The following is a 20,934-nucleotide window of genomic DNA, read 5'->3' as shown; positions in this document are numbered from 1 at the left end:
TTTTCTGCCATCACTTTCTATGTTTGAGTTTGATGTGCAGCCAAATCATGAACCCTCAAATGGGCCGGCTTTCTGGAGAACCTCTATTCCACAGCCAGGCAGAAACACCACAGCAGAAAAGAACTGAAGATGGCCAGTGACCATTCTAAAGACCTAATTTTCATATTAACCGAAAAAAGAAAAAACAACCTCCCAAACTGTTCAAAATTTTGGAGGTTGCTTTCTGCACCTAGAACAATTAATGACACTAAATAAACATGTGACACTTCTAATTATCTTTATTAATTAGCAGAAGGTGTATTGCTGACATGAAGGAAATTTCAGAAATTTACAGGGAATTCATTATGGGCATAGAGGAAGTGTCTTTGATGAGAAGCATTATAGACTCCACCTGGATCTCTCCAATCTTCAGAATTCTTCTACGGATCCATCATCCTTAAAAACATGTAAGAAATATTGCAATGTGGTTAGTCAGTGCTTGGAAAAAGGGAAAAGAAAACAGAAAAAGAAAGGGAAAAGACTTCCAAGTGGCTGGGCTGGATGTTTCTGGCTGGAAATTCTTGTTGTAGGTGGAGCTGTCCTTCTTCTTAGATACTACATGTATTGTATACAGTGTAATATAAGTTACTTGTAGTTCTCTGTGTTTGAATTCGATGTATTATGTGTACTGGATGTTTAATGCACCTTTATTGAACTATTTTTTACTTTTATGATATTTATATAGCCGGTACAATAATTCTTACCAACAACTATCTTGCTATATTATAAACCAGTGAGCAGATCAAGTGGAAGGTAGATGGACTTACTTGAGCAGGGAATTTGCTATTGTAGTAATTTATGGGCCTAACATCAACAGCAAGCTATTTTTTCAATAACTGCTTCAATTCACCAAAACTCACCAATATCAGGATGGAATTATCATCAGTGAGGAATTCAGTGAAATGCTCTCTTCTAAGCAAGACAGATTTACGGTTCCCAAAGCCTCATCAGGTCCAACATGTGTTCAGTCTGCCCATCTCTACATGTATATGTTGTCCAAGACTGTTGACCTTAACGATGTCTGGAGGCATTTTCAACCTTTAGAACGGCATTTCACCCATTCCCCCACCCTCACCAGTCTAGGCTGGACACCTTTCTAGTGTTAGCGAATCTGCTACCTCAGGAGGCTTCCACTGAAACTATGGTGGTCTCAGACCACTCACCTATGGTGATAACTCTTGAGGACATGGGAACAATGAAACTCCTGACTACATGGTCATTACCATCATGCCTGGCTTCAGATGATTATGCAGATTGTAATGCCATACACATGTAGGAAATGATTGTCTTATGGCTTATGTACATCCAAAAAGAAAAGTTAATTCCTTGATATTTGGAATATTGTTCTGTGATGTGACAGTAAACTGAATTCAAACAATCAATTCAAACAGAACTAGCTTCAGAAGTGACAGGTCTGTGATCACTGGTTAACCCAATATGATACCAATGTACTGTAAGTAGATAGATAGATAGATAGATAGATAGATAGATAGATAGACCCCCCCACACCTATGGTGTTTATTGGAGATTGATTGGCAGCTGTAACTTACATGGCACGGGATTGGTACACTCCCGACGGCACCGAGGGGTGCAGCACTTCTGCTTTCCTTGACATTCACTGTCACTTTCACACTTCGGTGGCAATGGGTCAAAAGCACATATTGTACGAGGAATTGGGCACTTTCCAGGTTTTGCTGCAATACAAAACACAGCCAGATTAAATAATACCTTACCCCAGGATTTCTAGATCTACAGGAAACTGCAAGAATATGAAGGCTTCCATAGTTCTTGTATATATAAAAAAAAACACTGCCTGTCTGCCTTCAGTCTGTTGATAGCTCAGACAGAATCAATGGCAGAGACAGGCAGACAGCTATAGTTTTCAGCAAGAGGTCAGTGGTGGCATGCTCTGTATTTTTTTCGTCCGTGGTGAAATTTGCAGCGCAAAAGGACAAAGTTAATCCAAGGGATTGGAAGAAAGGGCAAAATGAAGACAAGGAGTTGTCTGCGGCTACAGATGTACAGAGTCTACTAGGCTGTAGATAATTATGACAGGCTGTGTAACTTTTAAACTGACCTTACTCCAGATCAGCAGTTGATGAATCAACAAGGCTGCTGAGATAATTGATCAGAACGAATCCACTGAACCAAAGTCAATGAACAGAGGTCCGGCCCGGATAATAGTAAGGTTCTAAGTGGAAATTACACAGTAGTTCAGACAACAGGATTTTAAGATACACATCGATCAATTATTCTGTCTGTGTAGGTCAATGAATGTAACGCTATGCAGTGCTATTGCAAGCAGGTGATCGATGGCCTTGTAGATTGTAGGAAATTCTCATCATGGCTATATAGATTCATATTAACTCCAGAAAAAGCCACTCACGGTAAGTAAACAGTAAAAGCCCTTCATGCAAAGGGTAGGCTAGCTGCCATATGAAGATCCCCCATATCAAGGGCTCAGCCGAGAAACATGGACTGACTCAGCAGCGAGGTGGTATGCAGGGTGGTGCTAGAGGTGGTATCTGACGCTGCAGGGAGTGACGTCAACAGGTTTCACTGGAAAACCCCAGTTTCATCAGGACACTAGTGAACTCTGTACATCTTTAGCCGCAGATGGTACCTTGTCTTCATTTTGCACCTTCCTCCAATTCCTTGGATTAACTTTGTCCTGCAAATTTCACCACGGACTGCTACATTCAATGCAACATTGTTTATATCATAAACTTTAATTCTGCAATAGCCGTTGTTAATGCCCTTTTACTGCTTTATATATTTATAGTGTTATTTTGATGAATTATTTTGGTGGTGTTCTGTCGTTGTTTCATGTGTGTCTTTTGTGTGTGTTTGTCTTTGTCTCCAGACCTTTAGTTTGTTCTTAGTGTTAGTTGTAGGACTGCTGTAATTTTATTATTGATCTTTTTTCCATGAATTAAATTAAATTGTTTATTAATTTACCTTGTTTATCAATTTATTTTCAGCCCAGTAATTGATTAAGAGGACTTTTTTATGTGGCACTTTGCACTGAGTCATATGCAGTTAGCGGACCTCCAGCTGCGGCAGAACTACAAGTCCCATGAGGCATAGCAAGACTCTGACAGCCACAAGCATCATACCCAGAGGCAGAAGCATGATGAGACTTGTAGTTTTGCAACAGCTGGTGGTCCACTAATTGCCTATCCCTGCGGCCTAGAGGAACCCTTGAAATAATTTCCAGGTCTTGGGGAACCCCTGCTAAAATGTGTTCATCAGGGTTCAATGAGAGAAATATCAATTATATTGGTAGGCAGTGAGAAGAATGCCACCCTCATCGTCAACTAAAAAGATTATTGGTGCCATGCCACTAGTTCTGAAAAGTGGAATTTGCCCTGGAACTACGCAGGCACCATCAGATGGAAAGTCAATTGATCACAGCTTAAGGAACCCCTTATGAACATCTAGAAGAACCCTGATTAAGAATAGCTTTTCAAAAAGATAATTGGTTTGATGCCATCAGCCACTGTTCAAGGGACCTCTAGTGACCCCTAGAGAAATCTTAGGTTTCCTTGGAACTCTATTTGAGAATGGCTGATCAAAAAGATTATTAGTTCTACCAAGTGATGTTGGCCCCCTGAAGTATGCAGGTACCATCTGATGGGAGGTCAAATAGCCACAGCCCAAGGAACCCCTAGCAACCTTTGAAGGAACCCTAGGTTTCTTTGGAACTCTAATTGAGAATGGCTGATCAAAAAGATTATTGATGCAATGTCTCTGGTTCTGCCAAGTGGTGTTGGCCCCAGAAGTATGCAAGCACAATTAGATGATAATCACAGCTCAAGGAATGCATAGCGACCTCTGGATGAAACCTAGGGTTCCATGGAACTCCAGTTGAGATCAGCTTGTCTAAGGTGAGATGTGCTTACAATAAAAGGAAGGAACCTCAATTAATGCACAGACAACCAGGCACACCACATTTTCTCCATCTCTACTGACTCAAAAGAAATACTATAGGGATATCTATTTGATGTCGTATTATTAGGATAAACTTGGATGGGGTGAAGGGAGAACAGAATATACCAGAACTGCAGAAATAAATTCTCCAAGGACTCCTCTCTTTCTTCCTGAATTGCACAGGAACTGCACTGCTGACAGGTGTCTATGACTTCTTCCAAAGAACTGATAGTTGCACACATCCACTAGCACTTCGGTCATCAACTCACAGTGCCGCAGGATAATTGGTTGCCTCCTTTCGATATCCACCGGCCACTCTTCAGTGAGGGAGACAAAGACTCACAATACTACATGACAGCTGGATACTCTTTTCCCAACTTCCACCTGGTACTCTTCAGTGAGCTCTCCTGACTCAGAAACGCCAGACGTTGAAAATTACCTTTCAGCTGTTGCTCCAACTGGAATTTTATTGACTCCTGAATGGCACCACCAGCAACCTGCCCCTAGGGCAGAGCCTCTACACAGAGGTCTCCTCTGGCAGGACTAGACCCAGCAACCTCTGCCCTCTGCCTCAGGCCTCCTGCTATTAATAGGCTCTCCAGCCACCTATTGGGTACACCTCTCCAGAGATTGGCTGGATCCCCATATATATTCAGGCTGCGTCTTCTATTCTTCCTCCCACTATAATTCTGGAATCTTCTAGAATACAGGGGGAAATAATCAGACCAGCAGCCTGTGAGACATTGAGCAGGCTAGAACAGTCAACCCCTGTTCCACTGGTTACAGAGGAGCCAAACTAAATTTGCCCAGCAACCTACACTAGCTAGCGGGGTACTACAAAATATGATTTTCTCTAATATTTTTGGAACTTTAATGGGAATAAAACTAAATGTGCATGGCTATAATTAAAGGACACTGAGAACTTTGTCGAAAAACACAGAAGTTCACATACCAGCCAAAATATCATACTCTTGCGCTGTGAAATTTATATTGATGTGTACCTTTTATCTGACAAACAAAACCTGCAACATTCAGTCTCTAATGCAGGAGGATGCTTCCAGGAAACCTCGATTAAGGCCGCGTACACACGCGGGGACTGTTCGCCCAACTTTGTCCGCTGAACAGTGTTTCGGCGGACAGTCCGCTCGTGTGTGGGCTTTCAGCGGACAGTTTCAGCGAACAGTCCGCTGAACAAGGTTTTTCGGAAATTCCGAAAAACTGTCCGCTGAAACTTTGTTTCAGCGAACAGTCCCCTCGTGTGTAGGCTTGTTCGTCAAACTAAGTTCCGCGCATGCTCAGAAAGGATTTACACGCCGAAAGTTATAATGCAGTGTATAGGACGTCGTATTTTTCGTCCCGTCGTACGTGCCGTTCACGTCATCGCGCACGGTTTCAGCAAACTGTTCGTTCGTCGTGTGTGGCCATGTCCGTCCATGCTAATTTTGAGCGGACTGTTTGCTGAAACTGTTTGACGGACAAAGTTGGGCGAACAGTCCCCGCGTGTGTACGCGGCCTCAGACTTCTGGATAGGGGTGAGATTTGAATTAGCCTCTACTAGTGCCAGGACAAGTTATCTAGAGCAAACATGCCAAACTGCGCCCCCTTTTCCAGGATGTAGGAGCATTACATATCAGCAAAAATCCCTCCACAAAAAAAAACACAGCGCTAATTCGCATTCCTACCCCCAAACCATAAATCCTCCCTCCTCCCAGTAGAAACCTGCCCCCTGCAGAAATTCCCTCCTTACAGCACAAATCTTTGCCCTGCCCCATCCCCAAATCCCTCAGTTCAAATTCCCCACCCTCTCAAAAAAAATGAACCCTTCTAGTACAAATCCGCTACCCCTAAAATGCCCCCTCTTGGAACTCATCCTCCCCCCCCACTTCAAATCCTCCTTCCCAGCACAAATTCCCCCCAAATCCCTCTTCCCAACAAAAATCCCCCTAAATCACCATTCTTAGCACCCCCCCCAAATTTACCCTCCTATAAAAATACTTACCTCCTGCCACCCCCAAAATTCTCTCTTCCTACACAAATCACCTACCCTACAATCTCTTTGTGGTGCCCCCCCACCTCACATGATACCACAGTGCCCCTCCTGCCCACCCCTTGTCCCAGCCCGTGCCTCTACAATGAGTTCAAGGAGAATCCTGCATGCTTGCATTTCGCCTCTTCAAAACATTACCCTGCTGCATTTTCTGTGGCCTCCAGTGATAAGGAGGAAAGTCTCACATGGATATGCTCCATCAAACAGAGAAGAGGGTCATGTAGGCACATTGAAGAGGGTCAAGCAAAACCTTTAACCTTGTTTGAATTCTCCTAACCCAACCCTGCCATCTCCACCAGCTTCTTTTCCAAGGTCACGCTTCTTCTACAGCTGATCGAAGACAAAATGTCCTCAAATCACCCTCATGCCCAATTGTCTTAATGCCAACTTAGCAAAACTGCTGGCTTTGCAGCTACTCCCATTACATCTCATGGAATCTTTCCCCTTTCCTATATGTATGTCCTGTGCCACACCACAATGGCCGTCACCAGCCACTATTATTTGTTTGCTCTGAAGGCCACCTCTGCCCTTCACCAGCATGTGGAACATATTGTGACTGTGCTGCTGGACTACTTTGTCAGGTACACATTACTAGAGACATGTATGCTCAGGGGGTGCTACTTATCCTTCATGCCACACTGGTTCAAACTTATGGGCGATAGGAAGTATGCAGGATGGGGAATACAATCCTTCCAGCCAGTGCCTCACAGTGTACAGTATATTGTGACAGTGCTAGGCACTGTTTAGTGGAATTGAAGACAACACAAGGTTCTCATGGCCGCAGAGAGCGGAGCTCCAGAGTTTTGGGTCTGAATGGACAAAACAGTTTTTTTCTGTTTTCTAAAGGTTTTTTAATCAGGGTAATCCTAATTAGGGTCTGGAGTCCAGATGCTTTGAAGAGCTTTAGGAGTTAAGAAACCTCACAGTAATTTGGAGCTCTACCCTCCCCAGGAGTTAGTGAGGCTGCAAGGGGGCAGCCAAGAGTGTGCATGTGTGCCCAGTGAGAGTGCAGAGAAAATTCTGAGAGAAGCACCAGGTGATAAGTGAGCACAGTGGTGCTGTGTATCGGTCTGAGAAAACTTACCAAAGGCCTATAGTTTTAGGCAGGTGGTAGAGAAGGTTCTCCTTTAAGGTGCCTCCTACCCCTGGGAGAAAGCAGGGAGAACATAACCTGAGAGGGGGATGGGTCAGACTAGAGAGGAGGAGGAAGTAGCAACATTTATCTGCTATGCTCCTGCTCTCCCCCCTCCTGGGGGAGGGCATGGTGCCCTGGAGTTCCCCATCCTATCACCAGGAAAGAAAAGAGAGAACCTTAATTTACCCCTCTATCCCTCCCATCCTTAGCCAGGAAGAACATTAGGCCCATCCATCTGCAGGGACATGAGCAGCCACCGGCAGAGACTGGGAGCAAGAGTCTGTTCATTATTGGAACCGTGTTGATCCATTGAAGTCATCTATCCAATTAGGTTTTCAGGAAAGAAAACTACCCACCTCCAGCCTCTTGGTGCCTTTATTTTGTAAAAATGTTGCCCGACAGAGAGTGAGTTCTACTGGTGTCCCCTGGCTTGGAGAAGGTGCCCGGTGATTGGAAATCCTGGTAGTGAAGGGGATAAAACACACAGCCATTAGGGTGGATCAGCTGTTAGTCTCTGCCTGCCTCTATTGCCCAGAAGGTCATTGATTCTTTGGAGGTTGGCTCAGGCAGCTCACTTTGCCCACACGCGAGGCAACTCATCACCCACCAACAAGCTTAAGGCCTGAGCAGCGCTGCTGCAAAAAAAAGCCAGGATGCTAAAGGATATTTTGTTTTTACATTTTGAAATGATGGTGGAAACCCCTGGACGGCATTCAATTGTTTTTAACCCCTTTCTTACTTCTCAATAAAAGTTGTCCAACAAGCCCTAAATAGTATTTTTTGGCATGGATTAACCTCACTGGGAAGCACTACACTTGAGTTAACAACCACCTGTTTGGTGATGTACACATCTCCCAGACTTCTTTCATATACCTTTCATGACCTCTGATCTGCTGATCCACTCCAGGGTGGTGCACCTCTCCCTTACAGGCCCTTCAGGCTCACCTGGACACACAGTCATCAGTTTGCAGGAGCAGCCAGGTTATGTCTGTGCCCAAAAAGGTTGCTCACCCCAGGACACATTATATATGCCACTTATCCTTGCTCACATAATAAATGATGTACTTTACAGTATAAAGTCCAACGGTGGGCACCACACTCAGATGAGACCAAAGACTCATTGGCCTTCTACTGTAGCAGGGCCAAACAGAATTTATAAAGATACTGTCATGCATTCCCAGTTGGTATTCATTTAACCACTTGAGATCCGCGCTATAGCCAAATGACGGCTACAGCGCGGATCTCCTTTTCCGGGACGACGTCAATAGACGTAGTCCCATGTACGAGCGGCCTGCGTGCCCCCTGAGGGGCGCGCGCGGCGCGCTCTGTGATCGGCGAGTCCATGAGACTCGCCTGATCACCGATCCGTGCAAGGGGTCGATCCCGACCCCTTATCATGTGATCAGCTGTCAGCCAATGACAGCTGATCATGTGATATAACGGAGCCGGTAATCGGCTATTATTCCTCCTCGCGCTGACAGCGGCGGCCGTGATCGGGACATCAGTCCGATCACGGCCAGCCCTTCTAGCGCCCACCTGCCCCCTGCCAGTGCCCACCTGCCCCCTGCAGTGCCACACTTATTAAAAGTAAGTGCCCCCCGTCAGTGCCACCCAGCAGTGCCCACAGTGCCACCCAGCAGTGCCGCCCACAGTGCCACCCACACTGCCACCCACAGTGCCCACAATCTGCCTCAAAGGTGCTGCACCCCAGTGCCACATATCCGTGCCCATCAGTGTCATCTACCAGTGCCCAGCAGTGCCGCCCATCAGTGCCCAGAAGTGCCACCTATCAGAGCCACCTATCAGTGCCACCTATCAGTGCCCATCAGTCCCATCTATCAGTGGTACCTATCAGTACCCATCCGTGCCAGCCATCCGTGCCACCCATCCGTGCCACCCATCCGTGCCATCTTATCTGTGCCCATCTTTGCCCATCAGTGCTGCCTTATCTGTGCCCATCGGTGCCGCCTTATCTGTGCCTATTAGTGCCGCCTTAACTATGCCTATCAGTGCCCACCAGTGCAGCCTATCAGTGCCCACCAATGCAGCCTATCAGTGCCCACCAATGCAGCCCATCAGTGCCCACCAGTGCAGCCTATCAGTGCCGTCTAATCAGCGCACTTCAATGAAGGAGAAAAATGACCCGTTTGCAAAATTTTATAACAAACTATTAAAACATGATTTTTTTTTTTTTTTGCATCTTTTTTTGTTTGTTTAGCAAAAAATAAAACTCCCAGCTGTAACTAAATACCACCAAAAGAAAGCTCTATTTGTGGGAAAAAAATGATAAAAATTTCATTTGGGTACAGTGTTGTATGACCGCGCAATTGTCATTCAAAGTGCATCAGCGCTGAAAGCTGAAAATTGGTCTGGGACTGAGGGGGGTTTAAGTGCCCAGTAAGCAAGTGGTTAAAGGTTCTGTTGTAAAATCAGTCCCAAGGCAACTTCTGATATGATTATTGCTTATAACAAATACATGTTAGATTTTAATTCCTATACAGTCTGGTAGGGTGCTCCAAAGTGGGCATCTTTGTTCCAGACAGAGCATTAAGTATCCTTGCTGAACAACAACTGTAAGAAATCTATTTACAGTCTACATCGCCTTGGGGGGCGCCTTGTTTCTGGGAGAACATTGTAGACTTGCATTAAGCAGTAAAGCGCCTTCTCTGAACATCAGAGCTGGGAGCTCGGCATATATGTGTATGAGCAACTACAGCTGTCCATGTAAATATACAGAATAATCACAAGCTAAAAGGTTAATAAGGTTTATATCTATGAACACTATAAAATACTCAATTATACAGAAATACAGGGGCTGTAGGGGTCTCAATTATGACCCTGCCCCATGCTCCAGGGAGCCTGTGCAGCCCCCTGTACTCCTGGATAGGAGGGGTGGCATATAGATCGACGGTCCCCTTAATTTTTTTCCTGCAGCCACTGAAAGTCTACAGGAGGAAAATGGAAGGGATTGGTTCCTCTACATGCTGCCCCCACTTCCCCTCCTATCCACTTCTTGCTGTGATCGGCTCCTGAGTACCCTCCCACACCCTCCCCCTCAACCCTCGCAGCGCTGCTGTTTCCCCCCTCCCCTGTCCAGCTGGCTGCTGAGGGGGATCTGTCAGGATGGAGAGCAGGGTAGAGGCCGGTAAATGTGTAATTTACTGCCCCCTTCATTGTCTTAATGAATAGAGTCAATGATCCGTACCGATCATTCATAGCTAAGGCATAGTAAGCTGTGTTTACTATGCTTTAGTTTGTGGATGAACAGGGAGCTCTGTACAGAGCTATTCCTGTGTATGCATTCTGTGAATCTGAGGCTGCAGAGATGGAGATTGAGAGCAGTGTCCGTTCTCTGTCTGTCTAGACCCCTGATATCTCACCTAATCCTCCAAACGGGGGTATTAAAAAAATTATTTAAAAAAATACAAAAATAAAATTGTATATAAATACAAAAACTAAAACAAAAAAACTATATACACTAGTGGTGGAACTACCAGGGTTGCAGAGGTCGCACTTGGGACCGGACCCTGGCGTTCCACCACTGTGGGGGGCCCCGGATGGCGGTGAGGGTGGCCCTTTATGGTTTCTTGCACCAGGGCTCTGAAGGTTCTAGTTATATTTCTGCTGCAATACCTTTATAATGTTGAGTAATAATAGTTTTGATTATATAGAAATTTCCAAATCACAAGGGGTATTCCATTACCTTTGACTGTTGGCGTGCACTGGAGCCTGCACTTGTAGTAACAGCATCGCTCGGTGCCTTGGCACTGGTCATCTCTCTGGCACAAGGGTGCAAATTTCGTATTTATACACACCGAGTCATCGAAGTATGGGCAGGCATTTTGCTTGACTGCAGAGAGAGAAAATAGCTGTGATGAGGATGGAAGGAGGTAGAGGTTGAGAAACTGATACTGGACTAGAGACTGAGAGCAGAGACTGTTGAGTGTAAGCTGGGGCTATGAAGGGTGATGAGTGCAAGCTGGGACTGAAGGGTGATGAGTGCAGGTTGGGACTATGAAGGGTGATTAGTGCAAGCTGGGACTATGAAGGATGATGAGTGCTGGTTGGGACTATGAAGGGTGATTAGTGCAAGCTGGGACTATGAAGAATGATGAGTGCAAGCTGAGACTGAAGGGTGATGAGTTCAGGTTGGGACTATGAAGGGTGATTAGTGCAAGCTGGGACTATAAAGGATGATGAGTGCTGGTTGGGACTATGAAGGGTGATTAGTGCAAGCTGGGACTATGAAGGATGATGAGTGCAAGCTGGGACTGAAGGGTGATGAGTACAGGTTGGGACTATGAAGGGTGATGAGTGCAGGCCATAACTATGAAGGATAATGAATGCAGGCCAGGACTATGAAGGGTGACGAGTGCTGGTTGGGACTATGAAGGGTGATTAGTGCAAGCTGGGACTATGAAGGGTGATGAGTGCAGGTTGGGACTATGAAGGATGATGAGTGCAGGCCAGGACTATGAAGGGTGATGAGTGCTGGTTGGGACTATGAAGGATGATGAGTACAAGCTGGGACTGAAGGGTGATGAGTGCAGGTTGGGACTATGAAGCTATGAAGGTTGGGAATATGAGCCACCCCCATTAAATCATTCTCTGCAGCTATTACCTTTTGTACCACCACCCCCTCCCTTTAGAATGTAAGCTCTACGAGCAGGGCCCTCCTGTACCTTTTGTATTGTACTGTACTGTGTTGTCCCCCCTATACATTGTAAAGCGCTGCGTAAACTGTTGGCGCTATATAAATCGTGAATAATAATAATGAGTGCAGGCCGTCATTATGAAGGGTGATGAGTGCAGGTTGGGACTATGAAGGATGATGAGTGCAGGCCGGGATTATGAAGAGTGATGAGTGCAGGCCGGGACTATGAAGAGTGATGAGTACAGGTCGGGACTATGAAGGGGGATGATGGCTGCAGGCAGGGACTATTAAGGGGTATGAGTGCGGGCCGGGACTATGAAAGGTGATGAGTGCAGGCCGGGACTATGAAGGGTGATAAGTGCAGGCCGGGACTATGAAGAGTGATGAGTACAGGTCAGGACTATGAAGGGGGATGATGGCTGCAGGCAGGGACTATTAAGGGGTATGAGTGCGGGCCGGGACTATGAAAGGTGATGAGTGCAGGCCGGGACTATGAAGGGTGATAAGTGCAGGCCGGGACTATGAAGGGTGATGAGTGCAGGCCGAGACTATGCAGAGTGATGAGTGCAGGCTGGGACTATGAAGGGTGATGAGTGCAGGCCGGGACTATGCAGAGTGATGAGTGCCGGCCGGGACTATGGAGGGTGATGATGGCTGCAGGCAGGGACTATTAAGGGGTATGAGTGCGGGCCTGGACTATGAAAGGTGATTAGTGCAGGCCGGGACTATGAAGAGTGATGAGTGCAGGCCGGGACTATGAAGGGTGATGACGGCTGCAGGCAGGGACTATTAAGGGGTATGAGTACGGGCCGGGACTATGAAAGGTGATGAGTACAGGCTGGGACTATGAAGGGTAATGAGTGCAAGCCGGGACTATCAAGAGTGTGAGTGCAGGCCGGGACTATAAAGAGTGGTGAGTGCAGGCCGGGACTATGAAGGGTGATGAGTGCAGGCTGGGACTATGAAGGGTGATGAGTGCAGGCTGGGACTATGAAGGGTAATGAGTGCAGGCCAGGACTATGAAGAATGATTAGTACAGGCCGGGACTATGAAGGGTGATGACTGCAGGCAGGAACTATTAAGGGGTATAAGTGCGGCCAGGACTATGAAAGGTGATAAGTGTGGGCTGCAACTATAAAAGGGTTATGAGTGCAGCCCTAAACAATCAAGGGTAATGAGTGCAGGCTGGGACGAAGAAAGGTGACAAGTGCAGGTTGGAACTATGAGGAGTAATGAGTGCAGGCCGGGGCTATGAAAGTTGATGAGTGCAGGCAGGGAGGATGAAAGATAATAAGTTGGGACTATGGTTGGGACTATGAAAGGTGATGAGTGCACACTTGTACAATCAAGGGTAATGAGTGCAAGCCAGGGCTATGAAAGGTGACAAGTGCAGGCAGGGAGGATGAAAGATAATAAGTTGGGACTATGATTGGGACATGAAAGGTGATGAGTGCAGGCAGGGAGGATGAAAGGTAATAAGTTGGGACTATGGTTGGGACTATGAAAGGTGATGAGTGCGGGCTGGGACTATAAAAGGGTGATGAGTTCAGGCCAGAACAATGAAGGGTAATGAATGCAAGCCAGGACTATGAAAGGTGATGAGTTCAGGTTGGGACTATGAGGAGTGATGAGCGCTGGCCGGGACCATAAGAGGTTGAAGATTGAAGGCCAGGCACTATATTAATGTTTATCTAAAGTTTATATATTTAAACTGATGTTCTATATCTGTGTGTACTACATTTAATTTAATACATTACAAAGGATTCCCAGAAAGAGACAACAGAGTATTAGTTGCCTCCTTTCTCACTACCTTGGAGGAGGAGGAGCCTCTTCTCTGACTCTCTTATATGTGAACATTTCAGCTTCAGTTACCTATCTCTGTAAACAGCATTTTAACAATAGGAAGCATTGAGAAAAGTTGAAATACATCTGAAGATGTAGATTTAGATGAAGATGTCTCTCTTTCTGTTTATGTCTCGGACAACAGGTCATGTTTTTATGATCTCATCGTATTCTCAGACAGATTGTAAAAATTTACCGTCCAATGGCAGCAGACATCGTCTTCTACCCCCCGAGAAGCAGCACTTTTTCTTCCCTTTGCAGTCTCCATCTCTCTTACATTTCTTCTCCAACGTGGAGCCATCAACTGGGAGATTCACATCTGCAGGACACGTACCAGGTTTCCCCTGTGGGAAGAGTACACCTGAGGGGGTTATGAGGTGAACCACAAATTAACCACACATATTGTTTAGATATACACACACATACTGTACATACACTATATTGTCCAAAGTATTGGGACGCCTGCCTTTACACGCACATGAACTTTATTGGCATCCCAGTCTTAGTCCGTAGGGTTCAATATTGAGTTGGCCCACCCTTTGCAGCTATAACAGCTTCAACTCTTCTGAGAAGACTGACCACAAGGTTTAGGAGTGTGTCTATGGGAATGTTTGGCCATTCTTCCAGAAGGACATTTGTGAGGTCAGGAACTGCTGTTGTGGGACGAGCAGACCTGGCTCGCAGTCTCCACTCTAATTCATCCCAAAGGTGTTCTCTGTACAGGCCAGTCAAGTTCCTCCACCCCAAACTCGCTCATCCGTGTCTTTATGGGCCTAGCTTTGTGGACTGGTGCTCAGACCTGTTGGAACAGGAAGGGGCCATCCCCAAACTGTTCCCACAAAGTTGGGAGCATGAAATTGTCCAAAATGTCTTGGTATGCTGACGCCTTAAGAGTTTCCTTCACTGGAACTAAGGGGCCAAACCCAACCCCTGAAAAACAACCCCGCACCATAATCCCCCCTCCGCCAAATGATTTGGACCAGTCTAAGGTATTTAGTAAGAGGCATGACGGCGATCACTGAAAACTTTCCTCTTCAGAGAAGCCTATCCTGCCTCCATCTAACAACTGCACTATTTTCTCCATTAGCTCATCCCCCACAGCTATTACCCTTTTGTATAACTTGACCCTCCCTCCTAGATTGTAAGCTCTAATGTGATGTCTGCCCTAATGTTGTAAAGCGCTGCGTAAACTGTTGGTGCTATATAAATCCTGTATTATAATAATAATAATAATAATAATAACGGTTTTTTGAAGTTGTAATTTTTTTTGTCATAATTTTTAGAAAATTAGAAGAAATCAAAAAAAATAAAACATTTTCACAATTTTTTTGTGCAGTACAGTGTTGTCTCATAATGGGTGTGGTGGTGATCAGGGACACTGAATTGGGACAGTAGGAAAAAAAAAAGATATTTTCTCTCTTTTTGTTTACATTTTTTTTTTAACACACTGTGACCAGAGAAATATAATGTTACCATAGTGACAGTGTACTACTCTGGGGAAGTGATCAGTTTTTTTTTTTTTTTTTTTTTAAACCACTTACGGACCACCCGCCTTTATTATACTGTGGCTGTTTGAAGAGGAATACCATTGTTATGGCAGCAGATAACTGCTATAGCCCCAGTATCCTCTTCTTCAGCGGGTGGTCCACTTTCAGATAAAAGTGGTCTCTGCAGCAGATTTGCCGCACGATCACTTTTATTGGGGTGGGAGAGGCTCCCCCCCGCCGTGCTCCAGTGGTCTTCAGCGCTTACCGGATCACGTCCTCTCCCCTTTATGCCTGGCTGCCGAGTGAGGGGAAGATGGCCCCCACTCGGCTCCATAGCATTGATTGGCAGAAGCAACGTCACACTTCACTTCCACCCAATGCTCTTAAATTAGCATTTTTTTTTTTATTCTCTAGGGTGTTAGAAAAAAAAAAAAATATATATATATATATATATATATATATATATATATATATATATATATATAATGTTTGATGGTTCTAAGTAAATTTCTAGCAAAAAAAAAAATGATTTTAACTTGTAAACACATAGTCTGAAAAATAGGCCCGGTCCTTAAGTGGTTAAACATTATGTTTGCTTATAGCAGTGAATTACATTGCTATAAGCAAGCATTTTATTGAATGAAACTGAATCATTCAGTTTGTTTTGTTGTGATTAGCTGTAATTGGTCAAAGCCATAGCTCCCAACTGTCCCTGATTTCGAGGGACTGTCCCCGATTTGGAGCAATGTCCCTCTGTCTCTCATTCCTCTTCATTTGTCTGTCATTTTGGTCTGATCCATATAGTTGTATATAAAATGCACTTTTTTATCTTTCAAACAGTGTTTTCTGGTGCTAAATCTTTCGTCCAAATTCTAAATCGCTGCATTTATAAATTTTAAGAGTGAATATAAAGGAATATTAGTGGTAAAAAAAAGTCCCTTGTGGATTTAATGAACCTTTTTCTTTTTGGTAAATTCTCCTTTAAGGGGTGTGTGACACAAGGTGTGTCCTATGCCTACATACGTTTGCTAGTAGGTGTCCCTCATTCCCATCTCAAAATGTTGGGTAGTATGGTCAACGCTAATCATATGGTACAGATGAGCTGTGATTGCCCCTATCTGTACCATGTGATCACATTGACAAATCACAGCTAGCAACACAATTGTATACAATGAATGGCATGAAAGGAAGCCATCCAATGTGTATAGTCATGTGACCTGCTGTTATTGGTCACCTTGGTCGCATGGTAGCAGCACCAAGCCGTTACTCTGATCAGATAATGCCAACGGGACACAGCCGGGAACAAACCGTGCCTCTCTGCTGCTAAGCAATCGGTGCTTCCTGACAGGACATTATAAGATGTCCACTCGGGATAAGAAAGCCACCATCCGGCGGTAAAAAAAGGTATTTCATATATATATATATATATATATATATATATATATATATATATATTTTTTTTTATATCTATTAAATATCTATAAAAAATATTTTGCATTTCATTTCTATTGTAAACTGAATAGGTTGTTTTGCAAGGTGAGGGTTTTTTACAATCACTTTAAAGCCCCTTATATCAAGTAATTTAACCATCACTACTCTAAACCTTCTCCATCCTAGAACAAAATAACAAAGCATTGGAAGAGGTTTTACACCCATCCTCATCCATGAATGATGAATATACACATTGCACAACACTATAAAAATATAATAGACTTGCCTGCATTTTATTTGCTATATTAATATATCCAAGACGTAGACATTTATAAGTTGGTTGAGTTATTACCTGTATTTTACATCATTTTGAATTCTTACCTAAATCTTCTTCGTCCTCGGTGGGGTCTGCAGGAGTTAGATGATTGACAGCAGTGGCTCCGGCACAGAACAGGAGGAGTAGCAGGAGGGATCCGGTCTCTGGAGACATGTTCAGTTCCTAGAAATTTTTCTGATAAGTCAGAGAGATGATGAGGCTTTTATACAGACCATATGAGGAAAAAGGAAGGGCGGCACCAGGAACAGGGTTGAGCCAGCCACCACCCAATGGATGATTGCAAAAGAAAGAGCTTCTTAGGTACTTAGCCACTTACACAAATTCCTATTGCAAAACTGGGTCCCTATAATGACATAGGTGAATTTAATTGGTTTTGGGCTTTGATATGGAAGATGGAACGGAGGCACTGAGAACAGGCCGAACCTTCTCCCATACAAGATACGATTGCAAAAGAAGATTCTTCTCATGTACATTACTATGGTGCAATATACTTGACCTTTGGGCTTTTATGACTTGTATGGGAAAGATGGACCCTTGCCCACCCTTGTTCTTCACTAGATAAAAATGTTAAATGTAAAACTGTGTCCCTATAATGACGTTGCTGAACGTTCTTTCATTCGCTGCTGGATCTTCTGTGTGAAGCCTATAAAGACCCATGTAAAGGGTGACAATGTGCGGTAATGGTTTGGGGGTCCATTTTATTTTTCAAACTAAACTCTGAGACACTTAATAATCCAAAGGTTTGCATTTCTGTCCAGCCAGTTGTTGGATTTTCACAGCTCTTGATAGACTGCACAGGCAAATGGATGACCTACATTTCCTCAACTGCAGTTAAGCAATATAGTCTGGTCAACTACCCGTCCCCAGTCTGGGGCTGGACTGTGATGATGCAGAAGCAGACTATAATGGTCATCACCCAATTTATTCTGTTTTCTCCTTTTGTCTGTTTTTGGTCAGTACACGCGCATTCAGCTTTACCTGATTGGCTCCTTATGATTTGTTGTACAGGAGATTACACCAAGTCTTATTCAGCTGCTTATAATATTCACATTTTAATGGGCTCAAATGTTTTTTTTTTTTTGTGTAGCGGGGATATAATTGTGCATTAATGCAATTAATGTAAAGCACAATGTAAACCTATGGACAATGCTATTCGCTAGTATTGGATGCCATCTAGTGACCAAAACTGGAAATGGACTTTAGCTATTTTCCTTTTTCATGGTGTTGGAAAGATAACAGAAAGTGACTGTGTTTACTTTGGTCATTTGACCTCATCTACCCAGGAGTCTGTGTGGCCTACCCATGAACACTTTGATATGCAGTGCATGCTGGGTAGGATATAAAAGAGACTGCAGCGGCCATATTTGGTCTCTTGGAACCACGTTGCCTGCCTTTGCGGAACTGCGTGTAAGGTTCTCGGATGCATCGGTAGATAGTCACTGTGGAGTGCAAACCAGACTGTTTGCTGGGGGACTTGACTGTGCCAAGAGCTGGTGATCAGATTGACGGGAATTGGAGACGCTTGTTGGAGCAGCGGAGAGCCGGATCCAGTCGTGGAGTGACATGGAGCATCTGGCCTAGTTAGCAGAAACAAGCTGCATTTGTAGGACTCAAACCATCACTCAGAACTCTGATCCAATGGGTGAGCAGGTTGCGGCCCACTGTTTAATCTATTACACGTACTTAGACTTACTAATAGGCCTCGCTGGAACCTGTTGTTCCACGGAAGCGTAATTGAGCAACTGACACTTAATAGGCTCGAGGCCCGTTTCACTTTAGTATCTGAGTGTGATTACAAGTTTCTGGAGTTATACCTAAAGTGTTCTAAGTTAACTTTCTCTACTTACCCCTTTGGATTATATTTATCTGAGGAACTATTTAAGCTAGAGAAGAAAGAAGATAAAGGAGGAAATACACTAAGTGAGGGCTCACGTAGACTTTAAATAAGGGGAGCTCCCAGGTCTAGATAGTAACATACTTGCATGTTGTTTATTGTATTTGCCTGTTGACTTATGTTGTGCTGACGTTCTACATTGGAACAAAAGTGCAAACTCTGTAACCACCTATTTGCTATATTTTCAGTAAAAGTATTTCTGTTTAAGAGTACAAGTGTGTGGTTTACCGTCTTTCCCCACCAGGTGGAGCCAGAGGATCCTGAGGGATAGACACAGGTACATTGTACTGTTTACACTGTACTGTATTATTATTGCACCACAGCTGTGCCAAGGGGACAAAGTCATACAGAAGGGGGGTTTCTCAGTAGAGTGCAGGCCCAATTCAAATCAGCAGCTCCTTCGGGGGTCAGTGCTACATTTGTTTTCATTTTTATTTTATTGTTATTTTTATTCATATTCATATTAATTCATTTTATTATTATTATCTTGTTAATTAATTTTAATGGATTGCAATGCAATTCATACTCCCTCTCTTTCATTCCTGGTTCCACCACCTTACATTCCCAGCTCCATCACCTCTCATTCCCAGCTCCACCACATCCAATCCTTGGTTCCACCACCTTCCATTCCCCACTCCTCCATCTTCCATCCCTGGCTCAACTACCTCCTGTTCCCAGCTCCAACACCCCCCATTCCCAGCTCCACCACCTGCCATTCCTGGTTCCACCAACTCCTGCTCTAAACCCCACCATCTTTCATCCCAGGTTCCATCACCTCCCATTTCCAGCTTCAGCTCCTCCCATCCCTGCTTCCACCACCTTCTATTATAAATGAATATAAAGGGGTGGGTCCTGCGCAAATCGTGCTGTGATGTACGAAAGTTTGTTTGATTACAAGATATGCAGGTGAGCATAAGAAGGTTCATTGCATCTTTGAAAAATACTGGCATCTTTTATCTACGGATGAAGTAATATCAAAGTATGTTGCAGCTTATCCTCAGATGACTTATCGAAAATCGAGTTCGCTTAAGGACAAATTAGTCCATAGTCACTTGACCTCTTGAGTAAAACTTGCACTTAAAAGGAACCTTCCCATGTGGTAAATGTGATTTCTGTGGTCTTCTGATGAATGCTACTGAAGTCACTCTCCCCAGTGGTCAATTGTGCAGACCTAATTTCTATGCAAACTGTAAAACCATAGGGGTGGTCTATTTTATGAAATGTGATTGTCAGGCCTTCTATATAGGAAAAACAAAAAGGCCTTTCTTTCACCGGATAAAGGACCATGTTTCCCTTATCAACAAGAAAATAATGGAAACACCAATTAGTAGATACATGGTATTGTATCACTCCTTTGACGCCTCGAAAATGAAATTCCTTGCCTTGGAGTATGTTCCTGACTTTGACGGGGGGGGGGGGATATTGATAGGATCCTTCTCCAACGAGAATATAAGTGGATTCATACCCTGGCTGCCACTGTCCATCCAGGCTTAAACGAATCCCTTAGTTTTAAGCCCTTTCTATAGGTCTTTTGCCATTATTAATGTGGTTAATTCCTCATATTATATAATATGTGTGTTTATGGTTTTTGGGTGTGTAATGGTGAATTTATGTAAACAGCTGATGCTGTCTATTGTTAGGACTCCTTTTGGTTTTTGACCTGACCTGTGTTTTGTACATTTTTATTTAATTATTATACTTGTGTATCAACTCGATGGGTTAAATAACTTTCTTTTACACGGGATGAGTTGCCAGTCTTACAATTTTTGTTTGAGTATTATTAGTAATTAGTGGTTGGATTATGGATCATATGTGCCATATGGACACCCAGGGCACTCCTCTATCTGGTGTTCTTTTGAGCTCCAGAGGAGGGCGCCAATCTAGTCATCACAGCAGGCGCTGTATGCATGTGTTCTTTTTCTATACAACATTTGTTTTTCTCATTTAGCATCAGTGATTAGCATGGCGCTTTCCTTTTGACGTTTTTGTTACTTGTTTTCACCTTTGAAATTTTGTTTGTGAGTTTTTGGCTATGGATGCCATTAAGTCATTTCCAGTTCTTTGTTTAGCGCCAGCGTCACTTTCTGGTGTGCCGGCGTCACTTCTGGTGCGATGGCGCCTTTCGTATGACGCTTATT

General features: G+C 44.2%; 1 protein-coding gene across 2 annotated transcripts; it reads right to left on the bottom strand.

The window, feature by feature from the left end:
- Positions 1-260: 260 nt before the first annotated feature.
- Positions 261-17,102, bottom strand: LOC143989248 (uncharacterized). 2 transcript variants are annotated; one of them, XM_077489318.1, is made up of 5 exons: positions 16,947-17,102; positions 13,844-14,008; positions 10,855-11,001; positions 1,590-1,733; positions 261-435 (listed from the first exon to the last, which is right to left on the bottom strand). In XM_077489318.1, coding segments are annotated over exons 1-5 (567 nt in total). In that variant the 5' UTR covers positions 17,056-17,102; the 3' UTR covers positions 261-433. The 2 variants fall into 2 exon arrangements, 1 of the variants encoding a protein (XP_077345444.1); XR_013277007.1 differs by lacking the exon at positions 261-435 and adding an exon at positions 7,508-7,610 and having other exon boundaries at positions 1,596-1,733.
- Positions 17,103-20,934: the final 3,832 nt, after the last annotated feature.

The sequence above is a fragment of the Lithobates pipiens genome, unplaced genomic scaffold, assembly GCF_037356315.1.
Source record: "Lithobates pipiens isolate NorthernLeopardFrog02 unplaced genomic scaffold, aLitPip1_a1.2 Scaffold_18, whole genome shotgun sequence".
In the NCBI taxonomy this organism is placed as follows: domain Eukaryota; kingdom Metazoa; phylum Chordata; class Amphibia; order Anura; family Ranidae; genus Lithobates; species Lithobates pipiens.
This window is presented reverse-complemented; position numbering and strand designations above follow the sequence as displayed.